The 19,570-nt window shown below is 41.1% G+C and overlaps 1 protein-coding gene across 1 annotated transcript; it reads right to left on the bottom strand.

Annotated features, from left to right (window-relative positions):
• Positions 1-10,382: 10,382 nt before the first annotated feature.
• On the bottom strand, positions 10,383-18,641 carry anxa14 (annexin A14). The gene is made up of 13 exons (XM_080735355.1): positions 18,600-18,641; positions 18,206-18,245; positions 17,115-17,211; positions 16,723-16,811; positions 15,376-15,489; positions 13,742-13,832; positions 13,422-13,501; positions 13,112-13,150; positions 12,570-12,660; positions 12,091-12,186; positions 11,204-11,259; positions 10,772-10,879; positions 10,383-10,465 (listed from the first exon to the last, which is right to left on the bottom strand). Exons 2-13 carry the CDS (start codon positions 18,230-18,232, stop codon positions 10,406-10,408), a joined length of 948 nt encoding a protein of 315 aa, XP_080591481.1. The 5' UTR covers positions 18,233-18,245; positions 18,600-18,641; the 3' UTR covers positions 10,383-10,405.
• Positions 18,642-19,570: the final 929 nt, after the last annotated feature.

Here is a 19,570-nt window from a genome sequence, read left to right on the forward strand (position 1 = left end):
TAATTACAATCTAAAATATGAACCCTTGTATAATTTGGACAGAGCACTTCAGTCTTCAAATCGACAGAGAGCCAGGAGCGCTTGTAGATAATCCCCTTTGAATGGTTTCTGTGGAAAAACAAATAATAGAAAAATGTAAAATAAAGAATACAAAAAAGTCTATTGTGACATTAATTATTTCATAACCTAATGTGTCTAATTTCTGTCACATTTTTGTATTAGCATCTATTTTAGATGGGTTTGAATAGCCTCATGTATGAACATAACTTGGGTCTAATGCCTCCCTACTCAAACTTGAATAAAACAGTGATGTGTGTTTTTGTGCGCACACGTGTGCGACTGTGCGTATGTGTGTGTGTGATCTACAGTACCTGTAGAGCTGTGTAGAGAGATGTGCCTGTCTGTTGAAGGTAGGTCACTCTGACACAAAGCAAATCTTCTTCACAGTGACGTCAGTGAGATACCAGGATCCCTTGCATGACAGCAGGCTAAAAACAAAAATGAATGAAGAGTGATGGAAGGAGAGACTAACTGACCACCACTGCCATCCTTAGTGCCTACTAAATGTATAGCACACTACAGGCTCATGTGACTGTAGTCCCAGTTTTCGGGAGGTGGCATACCTGTGTTTTCCCATCGCTTCAAGTGATTTTTATTATATTTTGACACTTGCTTTGGCAATGTAAATGCACTGTATGTTTACTCATGCCAATAAAGCTCATTTGATTTGAATTGAATTGATTGGCTCAGCAGCAGATGTGAAGGTGTCATCATGCATGTTTCCAGTTCAAACCTGCTCCCGAACCCGAATCAAACAAAACTATGGGAAAATTAACTAGAACAAGAAACAGGTGTGCCGCCTTCTGAAAACGACAGTTTTGCAGAGAGCCAGAGCCTAAATACTGCCTTTTCCAAACATTTATGCAGACAGACAGACAGACAGACAGACAGACAGACAGACAGACACAGACACAGACACAGACACACACACACACACACACACACACACACACACACACACACACACACACACACACACACACACACACACACACGGCTTGTCGTAGGCAATGAGCCTCGTGCTGTATTGGCTTCATCATCAGAGCCAACATGAGATTCTCTAGTTCTCCAGACAAAGCCTTCTTCAAATCAGACAGCAGGTCCTGGAACACATCACACCATCACATTAAACCACTCGAACCCAAGCAAAACCCCATATTCAGGGGGGAACATTAGCCAAAAATAGCAGACCTAAAAGCTCAAAACATGGGGCGTTGTGACGAGTTGAGGGCTTGTAGATTGTCTATTTGCCTAATTCTGGCGAAGGGATTTGGTGTAGAGTAGAGTAGACAGAAAAAACAGCTGTGCAAGTACAGAGCCAAGTTTAAGTCCAGTGGGTTTAAGTGATCAAGTAGGCCTTCAAACAAATTATCATTATTCTAAACAATTGAACCATATTGTCCTATTTTGGTCATGTTTTAATAGGGAAACATTCTGTGAAAATAGTTGCTCTATTCCACTGTGATCTTGTAGATGAGCCTTTTTCCGCGAAGGAACTTCAAAGGAAAAAATCAAACCTTGGTTCGAAGTGAAGTGGTGAATTTTTATTCTATCTGTTCTAGAGCTATGAAATCTGTGTTCTAGATCTATACATTTTGTGTTCTAGATCTATACTTTCTATGTGTTTTAGTTCTATATTTTTATGAATTCTTAATGAATGAATGATTTTGTCTGGAGGGCCAAATTGTCATGTGAAGCTTGACGAATCCTCAATACTGCATGACACGGACACGGGACTCCTTGGAAGCCTATGGGACAGACTGTACGGGACAGAATAAGCCACTCCTTAGAAGCGGCTTTCACCGCTTCAAAAAGGATGGGGCCAAAGTACATATCCCTGGGGGACACCGTATATATATATATATACACACACACACACACACACACACACACACACACACACACACACACACACATACACACACACACACACACACACACACACACACACACACACACACACACACACACAAAATGACGTCACTTGCATCTTCTGAAAAGCATTACCCCAAATTAGAGTTCGGAAAGCTGCACGTCGGATAGTCGGAACTCTCCGACGAAAAGTTTGGTGTTCGGAGACATATGGACAGGCCTTTAATTTAAGGCATAAGAGCTGGTACTAGACAATCAAAATCCAGCCCTGTATGTCATATGTATGTTTGTTTAATATGGACCATTTCTTTTGACTGTTTTGTGTGGTTTATGATTAAATATCAGACTGTGTCTGCATCGCTGAATGGGAAGAAAGCTGAAGCTGGACCCTGGATAAATAATACTGACCTCAAGAAACTCAGGCCATCTAAATAACGGTACGTCATACATGTGTATGAGGGTGTGTGTTTGTTGTGGTGTGTGTTTATCTTTATCTTCTTATGTCTCAGTATGTGCTTGTGTGCGTGCCTGCACATGTGTGTGTACGTAAGTGGGTTAGTATGATGTCAGAGAGTTATAAACCCATAAACAAAGCATTCAAGGTTTACCATTCATTATACAACTGGCTGGGGTCTCACAGCACACGGTTGGTTCTACAGACAGGGATCTCCATATGGGCATAAAAGGGATGTATGTATGATGTCAGACGTCATAGACGTCATAGGACGTTCACATAACGAGTAACCGAGTAAGCAGTCTGGTGTCTCACAGCACATGGTTGGTTCTACAGACTCCAACTTTTGCACACGGATAGCTCAGATTTTTGTTCTTACTTCTTAGCTGCTTCCCCTGCCGTTAATGTACTTGCACAATGTACAGTTGTATGAAACAATTTTCTTTTTGTAGAACCGCCACCAATACGCCTTTCCATATACATGGATCTCCATATATGGGTATCAAGGATCTCCATATACGGGTAACTGGTCCGATATATATTAATATTAAATGAATTCTGTCCTGTGCGAATTCCGTCCTGCACACCCTCACCCTCTGCACAACCTCGGTCGCTTTTCGCCCTTAGGCGTCTACTGATATAAATATAATTTAGTTGTAATTCTTTCAGGTCAATATAATATGCAAAACTTTATGACGAGGAGCATGGCAATTCCCACAATGTTGCAGTTCTGGGAGCTTCTTATTATAACATAGATAGATCTAGGCTTGAATTGTAGATCATTATAGTAACTTTTTCCTATAGCACATTTGACACATACTTTAGAATATTACTATAAATAAATACACAAGCAGCCCTAATAGACTAGCCATAAATTATAACTTCCAGGAGAGGGCGCTAATATTCGGACGTTATGTCTCTCCTGGAGTTATAAGGCAGAGTCATATGGCTCTCGCTGGTTGAGCCCCAAAGTCCATACTAGGCTCAAAACATGTACAAATCAATAAGTTGCTCACCGAGTCGTCGAAACAGGTTTATATCTACCGGCCGGCACACTCGTTGGCATGTGTTAGTCCATATGTTTCTAATAAATTAATGTTTACTAAAACTTCTCCGAGACTCACGTTTCCTCGTCGCCTTCAGAACGCTTCAGAACTACAGAACGTTGGAATACTTCCGCATACAAAAACGTCATGTCCTAGTATGAGCGAATCGCAACGGCGATCAACGTCACGTGATATGCTCGGCCATTTTTACCCAAGCAGTTCAAAAACAAGGAAAGCGATGAGACTCGGTGAAGTTTTAGTAAACATTAATTTATTAGAAACATATGGACTAACACATGCCAACGAGTGTGCCGGCCGGTAGATATAAAGCTGTTTCGACAACTCTGTGAGCAACTTATTGATTTGTACATGTTTTGAGCCTAGTATGGACTTTGGGGCTCAACCAGCGAGAGCCATATGACTCTGCCTTATAACTCCAGGAGAGACATAACGTCCGAATATTACCGCCCTCTCCTGGAAGTTATAATTTATGGCTACTAGTAGACTAATATGAAGAAACACTGTTCAATCACTTACAGTATATCCTATATATAATGTGTGTGTGTGTGTGTGTGTGCGTGCGTGCGTGCGTGCGTGCGTGCGTGCGTGCGTGCGTGCGTGCGTGCGTGCGTGCGCGTGCGTGCGTGCGTGCGTGCGTGCGTGCATGTGTGTGTGTGTGTGTGTGTGTGTGTCACCACTAGATCGAGAATCAGTTAGATCGAGAACCGGAGCGCTCGTCGTGCGGCGCGGGGTGGAACAAGTGGTCGCTTTGATCCACAACAACGACAACGTAGTGTCGGCAGGAATGATAGCGCCGCACCCCACGGAGGTTAGGGTTAGGATTGCAGAATTACACAAGTGCGCTGATAAGAGACTATCAAAGTGAATTGATCCAGGTGGTGTTAGGGGTGTGTGGTGAACGACAAAACGATTGCTCTTACCACGATCTAACTGAGTTACCCAATCTAACTGTAACATATATATATATATATATATATATATATATATATATATATATATATATATATTTGACCATGAACCTGTCTGTTGTACACTGTCACCTGTATATATATATATATATATATTAGGGCTGGGAAGCGATTACAAATTTTAATCTAATTAATTACAGGCTCTGTGATTAATTAATCGCAATTAATCGCATTTTAATCGCACATCGATATTTGACCTGAGAAGCTTTTTTTTTTTAGGTGAAACACATTTTGTTGAGTGAATCAACGAGTGAGTTTTTTAAATCTAAATTTCGCATCCACTGGGCCAAGAAACATTCTCTGATCGGCTACTTCTCCCTTTGCGTTTGTTGTCTCTTCTTGGTTGGTGCATCGCTATGATCGCTATGCCCGAAACTGAAGGTTCTGTGGTGCAAAAACTAAGTGCGATTAAAATGTGTTAATATTTTTAATTGTGTTAATTTTCTGTAATTAATTAATCACAATTAATCAGTTAAAGTCCCAGCCTTAATATATATATATATATATATATATATATATATATACATATATATATCTAACGGAGGTGATCCGAACTTCCCCACCCGGGTTCGAACCCGGGTCTCCCGCGTGAAAGTCCAATATCTTAACCACTAGACCAAAGGTCCGGGGGAGATACTAGACTTTTGAGGCTTCAAGGCTGGGGCTGCGACTCTCTCCGTCACATATATATTATACATATACATATATATATATATACATATACATACATACACATACATACACACACACACACACACACACACACACACACACACACACACACACACACACACACACACACACACACACACACACACACACACACACACACACACACACATCTCTTTTTGTCCTTGTCAAGTCATTGTTTGGTGTCACTGCATTTGTGGTTTCTGTTCTGGATCACTTATTGTTTATTAAAACACCCAACAAAGGATTTTTGATCACTTCCTGCCTGGCTTTCCTGCTTTTGGTTCCTCACTACACCAGCACGTGACACCAAGGTGCCTATGTCATAAATTCACCCCCCCACACCCCCCCCCCCCTTCCCCCTCTGTTGTGTTTTGCTATATAAAGCTGTTGCAAAAAAACTGTTCCTTCACCATTTCTCAATATCCAGAAGGACAGGACAGACCTGACCTGGCTTTATCAACGTCAGAAATAATTTGACCATAATATAGGTCTGTGGTTTGAACATTGTTACAACTATTCCAGTGATATATCTGCACACTTCTTGACACTATGAAGATCCTGTCTCTGGGACTGTGTGTGCTGACTCTTCTAGCTTCAGCTGCAGCGCAGGTAATCATTCAACTGTATAAAGTATTCTTCATTCTGCATCTCGTTCTTCAAATGATCTCATCAATGCTTGGTATTAGTTGTGGTGGTTTATTTTTTATTTTATTTTTTTTGGGGGTGGGGGGGGGGGGGCGTAATGGTCATTAGCCATGATGACTGAAGGCCACTTTTAACCAGGTGTTCAGATTTTGGTCGTATAGGTGAACATTTTCAGCTTAAAAATATATTGTAATTGGCAAAAATAGCAAAAACAGCAGATCTACAACACATCTTATATTGTTGTGAGCGCATTGTGAGCTTAGATTGGCTATTTTTGATATTCTTTGTGTGCTGCAGTATAGGGCTTAAAGGACTTCTTTTTTACAACAAGGGGTTTAGATTGTAATTAGAGAAAAGAAAAGATGACTGTTAAAATGTTCTCATTTAATGCTTTCTACAAGTGGCTAAATGACTTTTTAGATACAATAAGCTTTATTCATTACTGTTTAGAGTAACACAATTAGCCCCCATAAATCACATTTGCCCATGAAAGACTGTGGTGCATCTTAGAAATTGGCTTATTGTGTCTAGCCACTGAAATCAAAATCATTAAAAAACGATAGAAAGCAGAAAATGAAAACATTTTAACACTCACCTTTTCTTTTCTCTAATTACAAATATGAACCGTTGTTCATGAACAAAGTTGTCCTTTACGTGGTTATAACCATGTTATTAGCCAAGAGTAACAGATTTGATCCAAGACAGGTGACAGCGTACAACAGACAGGTGACAGTGTACAATAGTCAGGTGACAGGTGACAGTGTACAATAGGGCCACAGTCCTCTTTCTGTTGCCTTCAATGACGGCAGAGTATTATTGCTACCGAAGGTGAATGTGAAACGGTACATGCTGACTCCGTCCATCAGGACATGTACACTTTTGTAAGGTCTCTGACATCATGCTCACATTACTCAGACTTCACTGTGATGTCAGGGGAACCACACTAACAGAATCGCTTTTATTTCCACCCTCTGACGGGTGGAAACCTCATTATGTCCAAAAAAATGGTTAAATTTGCAGATCTACAAGCAAGTAAAGCATGACCATTTCCATGCCCATTGTCAGTCAAGCTGCATGTGCCAGAGCACAATCTCAACAGTAATGGACCAGAATTGGTTGTAGCCTACTTGTACAAGTCATTTAACCTTTCCTATTATGCACCACATACCAGTACGAATTGTATTAAAAAAATCACACCCGTGTGAAGTGGAGCTGTGTGTGTGTATGTGTGTGTGTGTGTGTGTGTGTGTGTGTGTGTGTGTGTGTGTGTGTGTGTGTGTGTTTGTGTGTGTGTGTGTGTGTGTGTGTGTGGATCATGTGTACCGATTTTTGTGACATTTGAAGAAAATATGTAGGAAAAGGTGCAAAAAGTGTGTTTTGGAGAAAATTCAAGATGGCGGAAAATCTATCATGGCGCAAATGGGCGTGGCCTATATGGGGAGATGCGTCATGACCCAAGGAATCCAGGGAAAAAATATTTTTAATTTTCCGACCTACGGTTCAAGAGTTACAGGCCAAAACGTAAAGTGGGGTGTTATGGCGCCACCATGCGGCCAAATGACACAATTATTTTTTATTTAATCCTTGAAATCATTATGAACCTCCTCTCCAAGTCTTGAAACTCTAGCCCCTATGGTTTGCGAGAGACAAATAATTGAATGTGAGTTTTTGCGATTCCCATTATAAGTCAATGGGGAAAATTAATTCACTAATAAATTAATATCAATTAAACTATTGAACCTTTCTCTTAGCAAGTTACTAGCCCACGATTCCCGAGTAAGCCGGTCGATTTGACATATGGCGCGAGTGTGTGGTGGCAAAACTGTGGGACTAGTAGCGTGCCGAAGTTTAGGAAGTTCAGGCTACATACAGACACACACACACACAGACAGACACACAGACAGACCCACACGGCCACGTATAGGGAGCCTGTGCTTCACACAGCTCCAAAAATCAAACCTCTGTTCGAAGTGGAGCTGTGTGTGTGTGTGTGTGTGTGTGTGTGTGTGTGTGTGTGTGTGTGTGTGTGTGTGTGTGTGTGTGTGTGTGTGTGTGTGTGTGTGTGTGTATTGCAGTTGATGCTCAGGGCAGGCTAGACTCAACAGCACCTCTCTGGTCACCCAGGGTACTCAGGCTACACCAGAGGCTACATACAGACAGACAGACAGACACTGAGCGGTGGTTTACCCACCTCATAGATCATGTGTACCGGTTTTTAAGACATTTGAAGAAAATATGTAGGAAAAGGAGCAAAAAGTGTGTTTTGGAGAAAATTCAAGATGGCGGAAAATCTATCCTGGCGCAAATGGGCGTGGCCTATATCGGGAGATGCGTCTTGACCCAAGGAATCCAGGGAAAATTTTAATTTTCCGACCTACGGTTCAACAGTTACAGGCCAAAACGTAAACTGGGCTGTTATAGCGCCACCATGAGGCCAAATGACACTATTATTTTTTATTTAATCCTTGAAATCATTATGAACCTCCTCTCCAAGTCTTGAAACTGTAGCCCCTATGGTTTGCGAGAGAAAAATAATTGAATGTGAGTTTTTGCGATTCCCATTATAAGTCAATGGGGAAAATTAATTCACTAATAAATTAATATCAATTAAACTATAGAACCTTTCTCTTAGCAAGTTACTAGCACACGATTCCCGAGTAAGCCGGTCGATTTGACATATGGTGCGAGTGTGTGGTGCAAAAACTGTGGGAGGAGTAGCGTGCCAAACTTTAGGCTACAGACACGGACGGAGACCCACACACACGGCCACGTATAGGGAGCTTGTGTTCCACACAGCTCCAAAAAGAAGCATTCATCAAACTTACGTCATCCAATGGGAAAACCCTTGGAATAACACATAAACAGAAAGCCACATATTGGAGCGGGTAGCATCGCTCAATACAAAATAAACAAATATATCCATTTTATATGATAGTAAGTGACTTGGATGACAGGACAGTCCTACAAAACAGACAAAATCCTTTTATTTGGACTACTCACTCTCTCTGATAATAAACAGGCATTTCTTGCATGGCACACAGCTCAAGCCTACCACTATAACTTTACAAAACACTGACTAATATCTCTTCTTCTCCGTCCAGACTTCCACCAAGGCTCCAATTACTACTAATGGTGGAACAACAACCAAAGTGACCACTGTACCCACGACTCCAGCGACCTCTGCAGCGACCACCACAGCACCAACAACCAGCACAGCACCCACAACCACCACAGCACCAACAACCAGAACAGCACCCACAACAACCACCACAGCACCAACAACCAGCACAGCACCCACAACAACTGCAGCACCAACAACAACCGCAGCACCTACAACAACTGCAGCACCTACAACAACTGCAGCACCAACAACAACCGCAGCACCTACAACAACCGCAGCACCTACAACAACTGCAGCACCTACAACCACCACTGCACCCACAACAACCGCAGCACCTACAACAACTGCAGCACCTACAACAACTGCAGCACCAACAACAACCGCAGCACCTACAACAACTGCAGCACCTACAACAACTGCAGCACCAACAACCACCACTGCACCCACAACAACCGCAGCACCTACAACAACTGCAGCACCTACAACAACTGCAGCACCAACAACCACCACTGCACCCACGACAACTGCAGCGCCAACAACTACAGCACCAACAACTGCAGCACCAACAACTGCAGCACCCACAACAACTGCAGCACCAGGGACGACCGCAGGGAACGTCACCACAACAACTGTGGCCACTACGACGCATGCTGGAAGCCCTTCAATTACAGCGTCTCTGTTGAGCTTTGTGGCGCCGTTGCTGCTGTATGTTGTGACACACTGAGATAGATAGATAGATAGAGGCACGTGTGGCTGTGCAGGTGTGTTGAGTTGACATTCTGAAGGAGCCGGTTGCTCCTCAGAAAAGCCAACCATGAAACACACGGCCCTTTGAACATGTAATGATTCTAATAACCAGTCTAAACCATAAAGCTGGATTTATACTTAGCAGTGCAACGTAAATAGAATAGACGATCTACAGGCTTGAGCTTGGAGATCTGCTATTTCAGTGTGACAACAACAGCGACTAAGTATAATGGACCTATTAAAATCACCAATCATCTTTGACATTTCAAACAAAAGATTGTAGTGTCACAACTACGACTTCCTAGCATATGCCATGCGGGCACGGTACTATTCTGATGTTGTGTTATCAATATTTTGTTTGTCATTTATTGTGTTATTTTTTTGTGGCTATAGCCATGAGTGATAGGGTTAACTACATGGGGCACCCATGTGCCCCATGTAGTCACTCACGAGTGAGTCACTCACGAGTGAGTGAGTTTGTATGAGTTGGTTTTGGTGTTTTTGATGAGCTGCCACAATAAAAAGCATTGTCATGACCTATTCCTTTGGACCAGAAACCTACCACTCCATTATGTAACTGGTTGTGACAGTTACTTATAAAACCACTGCAGTGAATGTTCTTAAACATAATCATTATGAAACGTGTGTACAGTGACTCATACAGTGGACATCTTTATTTATTTTTACTATTTAAATACTGAAACAGGAAATACAATTGTATTATTTCTAGATCACAGTGGTGTATGTTCTTAAATGTGTAGACTTAGGACAGAGCACTTCAGTCTTCAGATCGACAGAGAGCCAGGAGCGCCTGTAGATAATCTCCTTTGAATGGTTTCTGTGGAAAAACAAACAAACAAAGAAAAACTGTAAAATAAGGATAAAATAAACTTCTCTTGTATGGGTAATGGTACTTCACTCAAATCTTAACATGACATTAATGATTTAATTTCTAATAAAGCTATGTAACTGTATTAACCATCTATTTTAGATGGGTTTGAACAGAGTCATAATATGAATATAACTTGGGTCTGCGTGTGTGTGTGTGTGTGTGTGTGTGTGTGTGTGTGTGTGTGTGTGTGTGTGTGTGTGTGTGTGTGTGTGTGTGTGTGTGTGTGTGTGTGTGTGATCTACAGTACAGTACCTGTAGAGCTGTGTAGAGAGATGTGCCTGTCTGTTGAAGGTATGTCACTCTGACACAAAGCAAATCTTCTTCACAGTGAGATACCAGGATCCCTTGGACGACTGCAGGCTAAAAACAAAAAGAGAGCCAGGACGTGAGGGGATTACCAATCAAACTGTATACTCTACTCTACTACAATGTTTTGGGTGTATACAGCAATCTGATCTGAACATGATTGTGTCTAAATATTGTCCATCATCTTGCTTGTGTGCTCTGCGGCTGAGGAAACGCAAGAGGCGATTCATGAATAAATAAATCAACTCTGTTGTTTTTTTATTTTATTTTACTGATTGAATGAATAAAATAATACATACAGTATACTACAGTGTCAGTGACTATGCTCAACCCACACCCAATATTGATTTTTTTTTAGTGACACGATCCGGACCTTACCTTCATGGTCTCTAGTCTCTGTGCCAGGTACAGATAAGGATTTTGAATGCATTGCACTGAAATTACAGACAGAGAATTTACAATTTAGTCATTTAGCAGACGTTCTTATCCAGAGTTAACACACAACAGGGGAAAAGAGAACTCAGCACTGGCATACAAACTAAAAGCCCCCTTATTTAATGGATACACATTATCACTGAGGATTGTACTGTGTATGGGAAGCTACAGTAGTTCAGGCAGACAATTCAGAGCAGCACCAACTCCTGATCAGGAGACCAGTCACGTGCTCACTCCATCTGATTGGGGCCATTTAAACCTCCCTGCTCAATGCTCATTCTTTTTGCTTCCGCTCTCTATATGCTGCTACCCTGTCAATGCCCTGCGCCAAGTTCCATGACGTTTTTTTGCACTCCCACCACCACCCCAGCAGCATCCACATGTGGGCCCTGTTTCTGTACAGTTCCCACATGGCCCTCTTCTAGCGCCACCATGAGGCAGATTTTTGTAAAACACATCTTTGGACACTGATCCTACAGATTTTGCCCTAAAATCACGCAAAGCGGTACACAGCATCTCTAAAGTCATGTCATCAACATGGATCTGTCCCATTTCCCATATTCCCTCCTGATTGGCTACCATTGCCTTCTAATGTTTGTGTATGCAAACTGACGATCGCTTATCTCCCGATTAGAGAGTCTTACTGGCTTCCCTGTTATATCTATTTGGCAAATAATTTGTTTATTATAATATGTTCACTGAATTAATTAAAGGAAACGGAGCCTCAATGCCAAATATGCTTATACTGTAGATATTTATTTATTTTATTTAAATCTTTATCCCACTATCTTTGTAACCCTTTTACGTTACAGGTACGTTACAGTACATACCTAATACTCTCAAACCACGTCTAATGTCTCCTGAGAATCGTTTCTCCAGGATGGGATCCAGTGTCTGTCCCTGCTCCAGCTCCAGTCTCATCAGCACTGCACATAGTAGCAAATATACATGTGTCGGCATTCTCCAATAAACACAGTGCAAGGACACAAAGACATGAGACAGATAGTGGGCTTTCAGGCAGGCTAGGAGGATGACTGAGGAAAATATATCAGATAATATGAACAGAAGGACAGATAAGCAAAGAGTGTAAAGAAATGGTAAACCTTGAATGCTCTGTTTATGCGTTTATAACTCACTGACATCACATGAGTTGCACACTAACCCACTTTGTTTTTTTACATACACAAACGTGCACAGGCACGCACACACACATGCACACAAAAGCACATACTGTACTGAGACATGAGAAGCTAAAGATAAACACACCACAATAAACACACATCCTCAGTCACACACATGTATGACGTACCGTTATTTAGATGGCCTGAGTTTCTTGAGGTCAGTATATTAATCCAGGGTCCTGCTTCAGCTTTCTTCCCATTCAGCGATGCAGACAATGTCTGTTATTTAATCATAAACCACACAAAACAGTCAAAAGAAATAATGGTCCATGAAACATATTAAACAAACATAAACATATGACATACAATCCCCTTATATCTTAAATATTATTATACCTTTTTGTAAAGCAAAACAGCATAAATCACCCCTGCATCCCCCCTTCCTACATTATCATTAATTATCCACACAAAATCTAGCTTCCTTATTCTGTAGGGCGAACACACAATGTGACACGTTGTGAGCTTGTTGCTCAGCTATTGTCGGCAAAGAGATTTTGGTGTAGAGGGAAAAAGCTAGGGGTCCCTGGTCAACTAAGTAGTTAGTGGTTTAAGTGTTAATTATATAATTCCAGGATCAGGATATCAGCTAACAATTGCAATGAAACAAAAGAATGAAACCGTATTGATAGAAGTAAGGGGATTTAACACAAGGCATTATCTCAAACTGTACCTCAGTATCTGTCTGAACACAGCCAGCAACATTTTCCTTCTGTTGGGAGAGAGGAGAGAAGAATCCTGAAGGCCTATTTCACATGTCATTATAAACAACAGCATAACATAATCTATGGAATGGAAATTATGACTATTTCATAATGCAGGTGCTAAATAAATGAAATGTTTTTTGGAAGGGGTGCAGGTGCCTACATTTATTACTACAAAGTAAAATCCTCTCAAAAACTGTTTTACTGTACTGATCTTCCATTTAGCTGGTGGGAGATACCATTAGTCACAGAGTAGGTGGAAAAGGGGTTTACTATTACGTTTAGCAAAGCCACAATGAGCTTAGCAAAGTCTCCACTGGTTTCTCCTTTCAGATCCTTCTCCAGCTCCTTCTTGTACACTGTAGCACAGAAAGATACAGGAAAAGGTCACACATGGTCCTCAATCCGACAGTAAATCAATTAATTGAGCAGTACAATGTATACTCTATAGTAGTTGAGTAATTCAGTTGCTCTGCAAGTTGGCCGTTGGATAGAAGCAAGACTTTGGTAAAGGCTGGTAAATTAAGACCAGAGGCCAATAAAGGACTGTGACGTGAGTAAATAATATAACTCAATCAACAGGTAAATAAAATCATTACTTTCTGCGTAGGCAGCAGAGGTTTCTTTGAGTTGCTGTCCAGATCTTGTACACAGGATCTCCAAGAGGGTGTCCTCATCAGTACCTAAACCCTGTTTACACACACGCGCGCACGCAAACACGCACGCACGCACACGCACACGCACACGCACACACACACACACACACACACACACACACACACACACACACACACACACACACACTTTAATTGTTTTATCTGAGTCCACATTTAGGGCCCAAAGTATTGCAAGCCTACACTGTCACCATGGATGTGATGTTAGTGATGTGGCTGGGTCAGCAATATTCCTCTCACAATGTACATGTGCGTTTAATGATAGCCTCATCTACTGGCAAACAAATATGGCATGCCTCTTACCATTTATTTGGAAAACCACTTACAGTACTGTATGTGGTTAGGATAGGACCTGTAAAATGCAATAGATCTCGCATGACTCTGAAGTAGATGTACATCAAAACATTAGTCTGTCCAATAAAAAGGCTAAAATGTGTCCAGGTTACTCCACTATTCCTTCATGTTTACATGTTGTGATGGGTTGACCATCTTTTTAATCTGTTATGCCCTGATGCCTCTTGATGGTGTGCTGCTTGATGGCAATCCTACATTTTGAGAAATCTTACGTGCAGGTGGACATTCTGGTCTAACAGTGGCACTAGAGGATCACCAATGGACCACAAAATCAGAATAGTCAATCTACTGGAGAGGGAGAGAACAACCCATTCCATGGCAATAGGCTACAGCAGAGGTCTTCAACAGGGGGTCTGGGACTCCTAGGGGGTCCTTAGAGTTATTACAGGGGGGGCCACCAAACCCTTGTGTGATAGGATAATTATTTTAAATGAACAACTTGAACACTCGCATCTCTTTTCCAAAGAGGACTTTAGTCAAAAAATTGAAGATCTACAAGCTCTCAACGAGAGCTTGTAGATCGGCTATTTTCGGCAAATAGGTTTGGTGTAGAGGTAAAAAAGAGCAGACCTAGTCGAAGTACATAGTGAAAGGTCAAGTTTACAAAATATTGACGATTTAAGCGGTTAAATGTCTGAAAATACAGATTAACATGAATCCAACATAGACTGATGACAGTGCTGTCAAACAAGTCTATGAATCTATCTGTGAAAACGATGAAAATCTGCATCACATATTTATACAATATGTAGAGGGGGTCCCTGCTTCATCTCTCTCTCAGCTAAGTGGTCCTTGGCCTGAAAACGTTGAAGACCCCTGGGCTACAGCCAGTAGTGTTTAGTGTTTGAGATCAAAGTGATGGAAGGAGAGACTAACTGACCACCACTGCCATCCTTAGAGCTTACTATATCTAAACAAGTACACAAATAGGCTCCTGTGCATAACCGTAGTCCCAGTTTTCGGGCGGTGACAATTGATTCAATTGATTGGCTCAGCAGCAGATGTGAAGGTATCATGTGTGTTTCCAGTTCAAACCTGCTGCTGAACCAATCAAAAAAAGCTATGGGGAAATGAACTAGAACAAGAAACAGGTGTGCCACCTCCTGAAAACTGGGACTACAGTTTTGCAGAGAGCCAGAGCCTAAATATTGCCCTTTCCAACCAGTTATGCACAGACAGACGGACAGACACACACCCACACACACCTCCATGGCTTGTCGTAGGCGATGAGCCTCGTGCTGCATTGGCATCATCATCAGAGCCAACATGAGATTCTCTAGTTCTCCAGACAATGCCTTCTTCAAATCAGACAGCAGGTCCTGGAACACATCACACCATCACATTAAACCACTAGAACCCAAGCAAACATTCATATTCAGGGGGGAACATTAGCCAAAAATAGCAAGCTCACAACGTGGAGTGTTGTGACAAGTTGTGAACTTGTAGATTGGCTATTTCTGGTGAAGAGATTTTGTGTAGAGTAGACGGAAACAGCTGTGCGCGTAAGTACAGAGCCAAGTATATCATTCTTCATACTATCATTATTCTAACCAACTGAACCATTTTGTCCTATTTCTGGGCATTATAACTGTAATAGGGAAACATTCTGTGAAATAGTAGCTCTACAAGCTAGGTGTGAAGAAGGGGGCCAAAGTACAGATCCCTGGGGGATCCCAGTGGAGGCACTGCTCAAAGACGCCTATATGATAAGTGATTGAATAGTGTATCTTCATATTAGTTTATTAGGGCTGCTTGTGTATTTGTAGTAATATTCTGTGACAAATGTGCTATAAGAAAACAGTACTCCACACAGAGTTAGAAAGGAATAAACAAATAGTGGCCTGAGTGTCATTGAATGCTATGGTAATGGGAAATGTAGGCGTAAAAGTGCACCTGCCTGTTGTTACTGTAATGATCTACAATTCAAGCCTAGCTTTATCTATCTATACTATTCTGTAATAATAAGACATTCCCGGAACTGCCATGCTCCTAGTCATAAAGTTTTGCATATTGACATCTGACAATGACAGCTAAATTATAGTTATGTTACCAACGAAACTATTTCAGTCCTCATCCTATCCCCATCCCAAACTATTTGTTAGGTTAGAAAGACTTCCTGTGATGTTTCTACCTTCTCTCTAAATAAAGGTGTGTTCAAACTCGACAGGGCGTAAGACCAGTTCACTCTGCAAACACTTGACTTGGAAGTAACAACATGCTATGGATCACACACGTTAATTAATGTCAACAAAATGTCCCTGAGAGTCACAATGATTCACCTGTTCATGATCTACTCATAGGAAATAATAGGTAACCCTGAACAATAAGTCATATGTATAGTATTAGTGACTTTCCTAGAGGAGTAGTGGTAGGCAAAAAATACTAGAAAATAGCGATCTACAAGCTCAGAACGATGTTGTGATGTGACATGTTCTGGGTTTGTTGATCAGCCACTTTCGGCACGTGACACCATCAGACACTTGTTTTTACTGGTACCAACACATTGACGTTTATAAGCACAAGATAGTGGGAAGATCATGCCATTTGTTTACCTTCTCTATTACTTCTTGGTAGGTCTGGGCGATGACCTGTCTCTGATGGTTGTTCCGGTTGGTCAGGATTCTCACCAGAGTCACTGTATCTGATCCAGAGGAAGTGTTCAGATTACAATGATAGTATCTGTCTCAACACTGAGCCACTGTGACACAATGGCTCTAAAGCCAATTCTGAGTTATGCAATTTTTGAGTCAATACTTTTCTTTGTTTGACTGTCTTGGTTTTAAGAGGTATCACCACCACCACCACAATTCAAATGCCATTGTAGCTGTACATGGCAGAATCCAGAGTGTTAATTTAACTCTGAGAGTGTAAAATGTATCTGTAAGCTTTCTACTCCTAAAGCAGGTGTACCTGCCATCATCAAGTCTATCATCCGAGGAGGTACCTTTCTTCCCCAGAGCAGTCTGGATCTCCAGAGCATCCCTGTCAGGGTGGAAGTTAGGGAAGGGACGCACCGTACCCAATGTACCCCATGACATGTCCTAATGAAGAGAGAAACAGAGAGAGAAAGAGAAAGAGGGGGAGACTTGTTTGTTATCCACATACTGTAGGCCCTATATTCTTCATTGTAAGATGAATACCAAAAATAGCCAATCTACAAGCAATTTTTGCAATTCAACCAAACATCTACAAGCTTGTGAATTTGTGAAACTTTGACATTTGATTTAGTTTAAAAAAAAAAAACTTTTTGTTCGTGAACATGTTTGCCTATGACATGTCCAAATATGGACAACACCTTGAAAGGGGTTAAAAAAATTATAGTGCATTAAATGGTGTCGTTAAATCTAGAAAAGAATAGACAATAGAGGGTTAGAGGTACAGTAAGAATATTGTACTGTATAATGTATGCATGCATACCGTACCAAGCATACCATTAAGTGGAATGTTGGCAAAACAATGTCAGGTGGAATGTGTTGTAAGATAGCACAAGGGTGATGATGACAGAGATTAGATGACTTACATTAGTGGGTGACACACAAAGGAACAAAGATATCAATCACTTTTCATCGAGATGAATTAAGAGAGATTGAGAAGCATGTCCACCTTTAATGTATTTTGCAGCACTTGTGAAAATACACAGTTCTCAATTCAGTTACATTATCAACATAACACATTAAGACAGACTAGAAGCATTGAGCCTCGAGCCAACTTTATAAATTGTTGAAGGGAAAATAAATACTCATTATGGACTTATGATAATTATGTCTTCTCATACAGTATTTAAGTAAGTAATATGACAATCACTCATACACTATTTGACACTCATTCATTTGACACTCATTCGTACATTATTTGACACCACATGCCTTTGTTACTAGTAATACAGCACTGTTTATAAAAGCTTAGTGTAAGAACAGAGATAACAACAGAGGGAATGTAAATAATCGGAGGAAACAAAGAACATAGCGTGTCCATTTAGACCTGAAGACTTGATAGGAAACAGAGGAATGCAGAGGAAAGAGGATACTAACTTACATGTGATTTGTAGTAGTCCAGATCCATGGCCTTTTTTAACCTGCAATAGTGCATATGGGTGTGTAAGTGACAGACACATTCCACACACTGTACAGCACAGTACACGCAGAAACATAAACAAACAAAACCCAAGTAATAACATGCCCACATTGGTAGGTAGCAGCAGGTACAGTAGGTGTGGATTGCATGCAACCATTTGGTTTGAATCCATTCCAATCCAGAAGTATTGACTTACTTCATTATTTTTGTTCTGAGGAGTTAATGTATTTACAACAGCTGTGGTGTTACAATCAGCAGATACACCCAACAACATTCTATTGTATATATCAGGTACAGTAAGTTCTCCCATTCTCTCAGAAATAGCCTACAACGCTGATAATACTGTAAATCCTACCTGTAACTGAGTCTTGTGTCAGGTCCGTACAGGCGAGTAGCTTCTGTCAACCTTTAATCAGCCTTGCATCTGGTGTCCCACCTTTGCTACACCACACCTGTTACACTACACCCACCGTTGTGTCAGTCCAAACCTCTGACCAATCAGTTCTCAGTATCTGCCCACCTATGTCATTACTATTGGCTTCTTCCGTTACTATGGTAACTGACATGCAAAATATCTGACATTCCAGGCAGAGGAAGAATCCAGGCAATCGGGTTTGTTTACACAGGTGAAGGAAAAAAATAAGTAAAATGTAAATATTTCAGCTAATAACGGGCTGGAATCAAATGAAATTCATGTATTGTTTCTGTATTCAACATGCTGAAGTTTTATTAATGTATTAAGGGTTTAAAGTCAGCTTTTGGCTGTTACAATACTATACAGTACTGGAGATCAAGAGAAGCTAGATCCTCACCTTGCAACATGCCTTCCCATTCCTGCAAAATACACAAGGGGCCGGTCTTATAGTTTCAGGGCAAAATAACTCCACTTCACCTGCTCTGTACAGGCACGCCCTGACTTTATAAATAAATGGAATGTCTAAAACCTGAAAAGTGAATTTCAGTGAAGACAAAATAACCCCCAACAAAGAGGGTTTTCTTCAGACCGATTTGTGAACGCCCTGATAAAGATCAGATGTCCATTCAACAATTCAGCTGTGGTTTTCATCTACAGTGGTGGTCAGTGGTAAGGTCCACAGACACATTATGTGTTTGTACTTTACCCTTACCACTGTGTTTCACCTTTACTACTGTTGCTATGATACGTTAATTCCAGATCAATGAACCACATGAACCTTAGCGTCTCTTTTCTGGGCATGTCATAATAAGTGAACATTCCGTTGTTCGTCAAAAACATTTGGGGCGATCTACCGTTTTGGTGAGATTTAGTGTAGAGAAGGCCATGGATATACCCCATGGCAGATTATG

The sequence above is a fragment of the Nannobrachium achirus genome, assembly GCF_963921795.1.
Source record: "Nannobrachium achirus genome assembly, chromosome: 10".
NCBI classification, from domain to species: Eukaryota; Metazoa; Chordata; class Actinopteri; order Myctophiformes; family Myctophidae; genus Nannobrachium; species Nannobrachium achirus.